The sequence below is a fragment of the Watersipora subatra genome, chromosome 3 (assembly GCF_963576615.1).
Source record: "Watersipora subatra chromosome 3, tzWatSuba1.1, whole genome shotgun sequence".
In the NCBI taxonomy this organism is placed as follows: Eukaryota; Metazoa; Bryozoa; class Gymnolaemata; order Cheilostomatida; family Watersiporidae; genus Watersipora; species Watersipora subatra.
Genome location: NC_088710.1, coordinates 19,119,628 through 19,130,642, shown reverse-complemented (window position 1 = coordinate 19,130,642; position 11,015 = coordinate 19,119,628). Strand labels below are relative to the sequence as shown.

The following is an 11,015-nucleotide window of genomic DNA, read 5'->3' as shown; positions in this document are numbered from 1 at the left end:
CTTATAGCATTTTATATAATATTTAATCTATTTAAATATTAAATAATAATACTATACTACCATGTGTATAATCCATACTTATTACTAATATATTTTGCATTGGTGTTGCCTTCTTTGAATGATTCTATCATATTTTTTATACACATGCCATTAAAAAAACTTCTACAAAATTTTAGTAGGTTTTATCAGGAAGTATTGGTATTTGTCTATCATTTGTGATTGTTTTTAATATTAGAGATGGTCTGACTGCCAGAATGTTTCAAGATTGAAATAGAAAAAACTTGATTGCTGTTAAAATGCTTGAAACTTTGATAAAACTACGAAAATTTTGTGTAAGTTCACGTCTAATAATCCACTGCCTACTATGAAATCTGACTTGCTGATTATCTGAAGACCTCTCAAGATTTAGGAAGGATGAACTGAACATTAAGTCTTAACTAATGTCCCGAATAATGGAATAATGATGTTAGATGTGAACTAATCAACTAGTCTACATGTAGGATGGTGGTGCTATGAAAGTCTTACCGTGGGAGACAAACTATTCATGTTTAAAACCAACTACGTAACCAATTTAGTATGAAGCTATGCTTTATGTAAAATCAGAGTATTGTTAAACAGTAAATTTCAATCGTGTTTGAGGATGTCAAGAATGACATCTATATTTTCTGCCGTGCGATCTTCGGGTATTGGGTAAGTCTCAAGCACCTTAGTTTTGAGTTTCTATTGTGAAGAGATGTAGTAAGCTGTGAAAAATGTGTAAGGGTGAAGTCCTATCGAAAACCATAAATCGGTTGTGGCAGCAATATACTTGATGTCATTTATTTCTTCAAGGATAGTTTTTTAGTAACATTGTAAGCTTTGGAAGGTATGTCCCATTGAAAACTTTTTGTGAAGGCAGTTGGTACCTTGATTTAAATGCAGTCAATCAGCATTCAAAGTTCTCTCTTTAGTACAGAATATACTTGAAGACATACTGGAAGACAATCCAGAGCTAAAGATTTGGCAATGCTCTTGGTGATATACTCTCTGCTCAATTTTTTATCATGAAATGTTTCAAGATGGAAGGCTGGTCTGCTTTTGTTACAAAAGTAGGAGCAGACTTCATTGAACATAAAGCAGTGGTTGACAGTGGTGTGTCATACTGATTATGAGAGGTGAACCTTTTGATGGTTTTTCAAATTTTTGTGGTGTTACTCGCTCTAGATACCATTTTTACATGTCATGCAAATTGCCATGCTCATTTGCTTTTCATTTAACTATTGTTCCTAGTTTCTTCTCTGCTTTCTTGTTCCACTTCAACATCTTCTAAATCAAAAAACTTCATAAATACCTAAGAATCTCTTTTCATCTTTTGAAACAACTTTGCTGCTGGCCCTTGTAACTTTGATCATGTGTCAGCTCTCTCAAGTTTAGGAAGCCACCAGGAGTGCAAAAATCAGTCTTCTGCCAGAGGAGCGGTTAGAGACAACACCACCCTTTACTAATGTGAGAGTGGTTGTGTTTGGACCTTTTTACACCAAAAACAAGCGCACAGAAAACAAGTGCTGGGGACCTCTCTACGTTTCTATACTTGGGCTATACACATCAAGATACTCCATGACCTTTCTAGTGAAACATGCCTGCTCTACGATGCTTCACATCAATCAGGGGTTCTACCAAAACAACGATAAGCGGCCATGGCACAAACTCTATGGTTTCTGCCATGGGCTGAAAACGCAACTACCATACATGGATGATGAGTCATTGAAAAACTATCTACTTGCTAACAAAGTGGAGTTTTAGTTTACCTGTCCTACAGGAGAGGCGAACTCCTGTAGGTAAAGTTAAGGTTAAAATACTACTTTGTTACTAATTTTTAATACGTACAATACGTATACAAAATTTTGATGCTTTTTACTGGAGGTGGTGATATAAGATCATTTCTATAGTTTTCTATACCCCTCTAGACGACATTTTTGGAAAACGTTGCTAACATTGGAACAAATTAAAACTGTATGGTGGCGGTGCACTGTGTGTATAAACTTCGGTGTTTTCGTTGGTATGTCTGTGTGTCCAGTTATAGCGATAAAGCTTTAGGAATGAAAAATGTGCTTCAATTAAGATTTGAACTTAGATCCTACAAGTATTTGAACAGGCATGCTTAACCATTAGGCCATGTGGCTATATTTGCAAATACATCGAAATAGTTGTAGGCATCATACCTTATGCCCCTGCCAATCTTAATGCCAGTTGGTTAAAATACTCACACTTCAGCTAGCATTCTTAAAGAGCATGACGCATTATTTTTTTTTAATGCTGACTCAAGTTATATTAACAGCTTTCATTTTAGCAAGATTAACTAGCTTAAGTTACTCAAATTCATTAGGTAATTATTTTATCACTTAGCAACAAATAAAAATAAATTTTCTACACGAAAACAATTTTATTACCTGTGCAACGCCAGGCATTCGACTAGTTATACACAATATAATAGAATGACAAAAAATTTTTAATGGTTTTAAACTTTGGTAGAAGTAGAAAGATTTATGCGCTATATAGTATGTATCCAAAAGCTGTATGCATACACTATACTCTTACTCATATGGGATCCTAAACCATTCGCAACAATCAAATCTCTGCCAACATTGAACATTTTTTTAAATGCTAAAGGGTTATTTCTGCATAGTATTGCTATAATAACACATAAATGTGATATAATGAAGACAAGGGTTGCTATTTTATACAGTTGGGGTGCAGTGATAACATCTCTGGATCATTCTCCTTACTATCTTTTTAATATACATAATTTGTAGCCAGGAGTGACTAGGTTCCTCCATAATGGATAGAGATCACAGAACTTGCTAAACATGTCTAATACAAGTGTTTAAGACAGCCATATTTAATAAAAATCCATGATGTATTATAAATCAACACAAACAATTTATGATGAAAAATATGTTTCTGATTGCACTCTCAAATACCGGATGCACCATAAATGTACAAAAAATTTTCTTGTCAATCTGCCTGATGCTCACTACAAGATAATAATATATTAAATTATTTGAAAATATCACTATACGTATAACATTATTGGGTATAAACCTGCAATATGAAAAAGTTTATACTATTAGAAATTATATGAGGATGTAAAGTGGAATCAAACTCAATAATGTTAATCATCAAATTGTTTTAAAAAGCACATTTTAAAAACAGCTTCCATCTTTATTATAGAGATGAGTTAGGAGCAACATGAAGGAGAAATCTATTGACTATGTTTGCGATATCACGCGGAAAGGACATGTGAAGATGATGTGGTCCTCCATATTTGACAACCTCCATCTAAAATAACAAGCATTTCTAGGAATGACAAGGCACAACTGCTGATTACCGTTTGCTATCATGTATACCATACGCTAGAATCACAAAATACCATAAACCTATTCTAAAATGTATATATATTTCTTAAAGTTTGTTGTCTGTTTTCGACATGTCCAGCTATAGCTATTATTACAATCTTGGAATAAAAAATCCATACCTAAATATAAATATCCATGTATAAATTATATATATATATACCGAAGAAGATTTGATCTCATACACTCCTGTTAGCCAGTCCGACGCCAATTACCAATTAGACCACAGATTGATTTTTTGGCTAGTCCCCTTAGGCTTTATAGGCTTTGCATACTACGCAGGGTGATTACGTAACATCACGGAGACGAATAGCTCTCATTAGTGAGCTTACTTAAATTTTCCATTAGCAATGTGCCAGGCTTATAGCAAGTGGCAGGAAACTCTCATTACTTCTCATTGTTTATAAGCTGTTTTTTAATACCCAGGCAACGCCGGTAACCACCGCTAGTTTATATATGTAAACTGCAAAAAATAAGTGAACTTGCAAGTTTGCCATCTTTTTGATTGTCAGCTGCTGACGGTTTCAAGCATGGATGAATAATTAGAGCTCATTGGTATGACACACTGTGTTTCCATGACGTGCAAATTTGAGTAAATACACAAGTTATTCGCTTCATGGAAACGGCATAAATCCGCAAGCTAAGCAAGTTTTGTTACTCACAAAACTTAATTGAGTCCAATATGCTTGTGAAAGATGGAAATGGCACTTGCACTTGATGTGCATTAAAATATCACGCAGGCATTCTATTCTAAACACTTTCATGCTTAAGTAGATTTTATTTTGTTTTGAGAGATGTTGGAAGGTTCCAACATGCTAATGATTGCTGCTAAGTGTGACAAGACTGTGTCGATACTTATTGACCTATGGGGGCCAATAACTAGTGACGCAGTCTCATCTTGTTTCCAAAGCGACGATGGTATTAAATGGCATGCATGTCCATAGATGCCATGTCCATAAATGCATGCAAATGTCCATAAAAACACTTAATTTCATAATAACTCAACGTGCGCACAACTCCGAATGCGCATCATGCGTACAATGGAAACATTGGGACAGACAATAAAGCGAAAGTCAATTTCCATTGACAACAACATGTTTTGAAAACAGATTCGTGAGCGTTACCTGTTTACATCATAATTGAGCTTAGATGTGTATCACTTGTATTGCTTCTGTATCATGCAGGGCAATTTGAATGTAGCCATATTTTAGAAACATTTTGGAAACACACAGGTATGGTACCAGTACTATTAAAAATATACAGGTATGGTACCAGTACTATTAAAAACATACAGGTATGGTACCAGTACTATTAAAAACATACAGGTATGGTACCAGTACTATTTAAAACATAGGAATATAGAGAAATTATTATTATTGAAATAAAGATGGCAGAGAATTCAGCATGTTTGGAAGACGATTGACTGAGATAGCTTTTTAACCTAGAAAGGTCATGACCCAACAATCACAAGTAACAATTTGTAATATAATAACATTATGATCCGAGATAAACTTAGAGAATAGGTTTGATATAAAATGTTTGTTGCTTCACAAGAATATTAGCACATTAACTCTTTCACTACCAAATTAAATTTTTAACCTGAACTTAATTCCATATTCAGTAAAACCTAATATTTGACAAGGACACATATAAATTCTCATAACTTTTGAATCACACTATCCGCTAATAATGTTTTAAAACCAAATTAATCAGCATAAAATTTTACATCAAACGATGCCATAAATATTCCACAAATGTGTTGCAAAGTGAGCTCAGACAAATTTTTTACCAATTTTTGCTACAACAGTGAGCATGTCTGAGTCGGATGCTTTATCAATATTATTATAGTTTACGGCATTATGAATTCTAAAAATAATCATTCTCCGTAGTATTATTGTTCAATAAAAATAACCCAAAGTCTACAGATCTCAAATTAGTGAAAACTTTCTAGCTGTGATGCATCTGACACGACTGGCCATTGATAAGAAATTGCGATGAAAAATAAGCTTGGGCAAAGCGAAACTACGCTTAGGATGAGTTGTAAACATAATTTCTATTGGCTCAACGCATGAAGATAACTGTTTCCTTTTACTTAACTACAGACACTATAGGCTAATTAATTAATTACTCACTAATCAGAAATGCCTTGTATGAAACCTACTAAAGGTCACCAAGCTGCTCTTGGCCATAGGCAAACGATATCACGACTCCAACAGTTCGTGGCAACGAAAGAGTTAATCTCCCTCTAGTGACTAGGTTTAGCTCTATATGTCAGACTGTTTCAAATAAGACAACTCCCACTTTTAAAACTTAAAATACTTATTATAATCACATTCAAATACTGTTGTAAACTTTATAATAGAATATATTCATTGTGTGGTTGAATTTTAACAGCCATTTACCATTAGCAGTTGATTTCAAACACATCATTTCAAAGCAGTTTACCGTAGCCTGGGCATGGCTCTCGTGGGGGATTTGGAGAGAGAGCCTGGGACGCATAGCAACACGCGGGGAAGACAACTCTAAAAGTCGACTTCTGCAGTTGCTAATATCACAATCGTTATTTCCGAAGGAGTAGCATGTGACGGTCTTTTTATGATCTTCGCGAGTATTATGTATTATTTTTAATCTGAATTGGCAGCAAACAAACGCTGGTTGGTAAGTATGAAATGATTGTTGCATAATAAATCAATCACAGGAGTTATATTATTTCATATGTTTAATTAATTAGGTTTTGATTTAATTGTAATCAAAAATTGAATCAATTGAATAAAATATTTTCACAATAACAATACAAACGAATAGCAATAGAACAACAAAAATGAATCGCACGCTGCTAGTAAAGAAAAGTTTGTCTAGTAAAAAGTAATCTCAGTTTTATTTTACTCGCGAGTATTGTGATTACTCACGACAGTTATTATGAACAACTCGGACCTACCACTGCAAAACGGTGCCATCTGAAAGCAAATACTCTGTCCGAAGCTAGTAAGAAGAACTATAAATTAGTCATAACCTACGATAATATGTTGTAAAGCTTGAGACTGTTTTGGTCTCAGCGCGACTATGCCTAACTTTGATAGATGATTTTTGAATTGCTCCATTTTTTATCAGTAAATGAAATGAAACCGCAAACGTGAAAAACGCAAGAGAATAGTAACCTACGATTCTTATCGTTTTGTTATCAAACGGGGTATTGCATAACTACCCAGTCTATCAAAAACATAGGGCCTTTCACTAGATCAAGTCACGTTACCGTGACGATAGGCTTTTAAACCCGCCACATCTAATACATCGTGAGATCGAAATCTATCGACACGCTTTCATTAGTATCAGTCTGAGCGTCATATGTAACATATGTTGCTCGTTTTGCCGAAGTTATCTTACCTTTTTTTCGCTATGTGTCCCAGGCTCTCTCTCCCAATCCCCACGAGAGCCATGACCAGGCTAAGTTTACCGGCTTTAAAATGATACCAGTGAAAATATGTGTACATGTTGACTCTAGCGTATACCGTGGTCTGGTCAGTGAAATTATTTATTAATTGGTTTTATTCTCATCCGATTAGATGTACCCAGCACCAGATGTGCAGTACTCGTCAATATTATATTCCCACCAATTTTCATCACATTAATTAAATTAAAATCAAATTAAAACACAAAAAAGTAAGATATTGACCCAAAACTGGAATAAAAGGGAACCGACCAATTCCTTTTTAAAATAACATTATAATAATATGCATGTATAACATATAAAATGATATTTTTAACATAATAATCATTAAAATCTCCCATAAACCATCTATTACTGCTTCATAGCGTTTGGTCAAGGATAAACCACCAAATTCAACTACATTGCGCGCAGGAATGCTTACCTTATTTGGGTAATGCTTTGCTAGCTCTTTTAGGAAAAGAAACATGGTTTCTTCTAATTTAGGTTGATCTTTTTTAAGACTGCCAAAGTTAGAAGACCTGTGAAAATGAATTTATGTGTTATTTAAGTGTAATAAGTTGACAACTCGTTATTTGTTTTAAGTATTGCAGGGAGTCCTCGTGTTGCAATGATCTCGATTTATGCTGCTTTGAGGTTACAAATGCCCCACAAAAATATCTAAAATAATATTTAATGTAGCCTACTCATGTCCTAGCGTTAATAATAACATAAGCAATACAAACAATAGTGCACTAGTATCCAGTATTCACGGATGAATATACTTTTGTGTGCTAGTGGGGGAGGAAGGCGATATCAGTGGTCACTCAGTTTGAGTGATACGCCATTTTGGGTTGTGCCTGCCAGTGTTTGCTCTGTTGTCTGTTTTTTTTTTCAATTTGTTGACCTTCATTATGGCTCTCAAGAACAGGGCAGATTCCTCTAATGTTAATGCATCATCATGGAAGGGAAACTACTTATTATAAGAGTACAGAGTGATTTATTCAGGATGTTCTGACTTACACTAAAATGTGAGTTACACCACTTCATGAGAACAGATCAATGTTGTAAGTTGAGGACCCTCTGTATATAATTATTTTAGCAATTTTTTACCCACATTTACATAGCATGAATATTGAGGACTCAGTTTGATTTTTCTTTTACAATTCCTTTGTCAGCCCTGCAATATTAAGCTATGGGTATCCCTGCTTGAAGCGTTTAAGACGAGAAAAATATATACATTTTTAAACTGCACTGACTGGCAGATCTCTAGCCGAGCTATTAACTTGGAAGATTTTAAGAGGCAAGAGCTGCTCATTCATTTTCAGCAAGCCATGTCAAGGACATAGAGCTATTCATAGAGCTATTCCAAGTGTAAATGTGAGTCGTTGCGGGTCAATATCCTTCAGCTTGCTTTCCATCTTCTGTCATAATAACTGAGCATCAAAACCTTTTTATATTTTTTCATTTACTGACATTTCATATTTTTGATCATGATTACGAATAACAAAACTTTCTTCAAAACTAAAGAGTAGCGACAAGCTCCACTCATCTTAGCTCACATAAAGTAGCTCACTGTAAGGCTGTTATTGGGAATGGGACAGATAATGGCTTAATTCAAGACTAATCTAGAAACAGTTTCTTCTCGCATGCTCCGGGGCTTGCGTCGACAAGGCGAGCTATGCTCACCAGGTAACAGCGATGGTAGTAAAACTCAATGCAGTCAGGCAGATGTCATCATATTTCGTTAAATAGGCATTGAAACTTCGCAGAGTGTGTTAGACTAATCAAATACCAAACTGTCGTGATTATAAATTTGTAAATTTTTAAAGGTGCCAAAATTGCTAGGTTACCTTTTTGAATTTTTATTAATAAAACTCTATGAAATCAATAAAAGTGAATTACGTTCTTCTGACGTTCTTTTCCTCAATTTGTGCCATCCGTGACATGGCTTAAAATGCTACCTGAGCTCAAATTTTAAGTTTTTACTTTCGATGTTTTCAATCAGAATTATTAAAAAAATTGTAACAAAATTTCATGGTAAATGATTATAAAGATGCAAGATGTTTATTAATGATGTTTTTAATTATCAGCAACTATACCCCATTTATTTGGAGTTATCTTCTTTTAAAATACAAATGTTACCTTACTCTGACTTCACCAAAAGTGTAGAATTATAAAAGAGATAACACTCAAACTGACACTATATGAAGCTGTGGAACATGACTCAGTGTCTGTATATCTTTGAATATCTCTCTCGTTCGTGATGTCAGTAATGAGCCAATCTATAAATAGAATTATACGCAACTAAATTAGAAGAAAGAGCGCATCTCAATTTACAGAGCAAACAATTAGTCACTTAGCTATAGAATGCGTATAGTTTATTGTAATGTTATTAAGTAGACAAGAATTATATTAATTTTTTTAAAATTAATAATTCAGCTATCATATGTATTTTCAGACTGAACTAATCCAATAATGCAAAGTTGAAATTCAATGCAGACAGATATTCCCACATTTCAGCAAATAGGATTTTTGGAAACTTGCAAAACCTTTTAGACTGATCAAACAAACCGCCAAGTGATATAAATTTGTAAGTTACCACAATACTATCAACACTACCTTGACCTTGAATGCAAATTACCATAGATATAAAAAATCCAAGAATGGTGAATATAGGACTGGATGTCCTTCCTGCCACAACAACCTGCTGATTGTCAGCCTGGGCTATGACCGAACTAAAATGCATTCTTGGTGTTTACCGTTATTCAGAAATTTTCAGAGCTTTCAAAACAGACTCACCCAGCCAATGTCACAATGATCAAAGCGTCGACATAACACCGCAATGTAAATGAACGATAACCACAGAAATCACTCACCACATTGTGTAGCGCTGCATCTCTATTAAAAATGTATTTCCCATTTCCTACAAAGAGAGGACACAACTTTGCTGTTCAGTGTCTGATTGCTGATGCACTTACAACGTTCTGAATTAATATGACAGTCTCATCCTACCTGTAGGCCTATCAAAGGAGGTTGTCAGATGACCTACACCCTAGCTATAACTAGTAAAATGGATCAATCAATCCATATTCTATTCCGCAGAGATCTCGGTGATTCTGTTACAAAAGTAAAACTTTATATTAACAAAATATTTTGAAAACTTTGTGAACTTTAAAAACCGTAGCAGACATCAAATATACATTTTTTGATCTCAACTCTAATGTTATATTGCTTTTTCGGCATTTTTGAAATACAGCCCAACCTATGCTCGCAATCAAAACATCTGAATGTTCCGCTTGAGACTCAAAGTAATTTCTAGCATTCAGCTATCAAAGCTCCTCAAAGTTTTGCACATGAAAGTAAGAAGGCTGTTTAAAATTAAAAATAAAATATAAAGACAATAAAAATAACAAAATTATATAAAGTTTAAACTTCACCTAGTCTAAGTTATGCAATGTACATGTATCTCTATCTCCACTGACGTGTTGACAACTCCAACATGCTACCACAACTGTGCTAAGAAGCAGCTGGTGTTTGGGGACTCGAACAGTGATATATTATAAATACGTAACTATTCTAACCTTACGGGTAACTGCAAAACGCGGATAAATCAACCACTTCTACTTCTGAACTTAAACATTGCCACACCTACATTCTCTTGTTATGTTTGTACAACTAATCATAAACCCACTATTGATTATTATGACTCTATTGGTTTAGTTTATTTAATGTTACTTTTATACTACATGTTTGTTTTAATGTGTAATTAACTAATGTAAAGTTCATTTAGAGCTGTAAGAAAAATGAGCAAAACTTGGTGTTTTGTCAGAAGAATATTTTTTTCAATGCATGATAGTTTTAAAATATGGATCCAGTCTCGGCACGAGTTATCTTCAATGGTTCGATCGCAGGGCAGATGACCAAGAATGTTGAATAGTTCATTTCATAAACACAATAAAGGAGCCTAGCCCTAGTTCCACAGAACGCCTACCTATGTTTTACCTAACTTGGTTGAGCCTCGCTCCATTAGTATTGTGAAATTGTCTAGGCCTAGATCAGGTACAGCATTTAACCAGCGAGATGCTAGCTCCTCCCATGTATGTTCCCTTTCAGTACCAGAATAATTGTCTCTAAACTTCAGAAACCGATCAAGTTGACTTCCAAATGCTTCAAAAGCATTCTGTCTCTGAAAGATA

General features: G+C 34.5%; 1 protein-coding gene across 2 annotated transcripts in view; it reads right to left on the bottom strand.

Annotated features, from left to right (window-relative positions):
* Positions 1 to 2,715: 2,715 nt before the first annotated feature.
* Positions 2,716 to 11,015, bottom strand: part of LOC137391512 (probable serine hydrolase) — a 22,828-nt gene continuing 14,528 nt past the window's right edge. For both annotated transcript variants that reach the window (XM_068078013.1, XM_068078014.1), the window contains exons 5-9: positions 10,822 to 11,005; positions 9,696 to 9,742; positions 9,019 to 9,101; positions 7,262 to 7,358; positions 2,716 to 3,318 (exon numbers count right to left, since the gene is read on the bottom strand). In XM_068078013.1, coding sequence (XP_067934114.1) covers positions 3,205 to 3,318; positions 7,262 to 7,358; positions 9,019 to 9,101; positions 9,696 to 9,742; positions 10,822 to 11,005 — 525 coding nt within the window. In that variant the 3' untranslated portion in view covers positions 2,716 to 3,204. The remainder of the gene's footprint in view (positions 3,319 to 7,261; positions 7,359 to 9,018; positions 9,102 to 9,695; positions 9,743 to 10,821; positions 11,006 to 11,015) is intronic.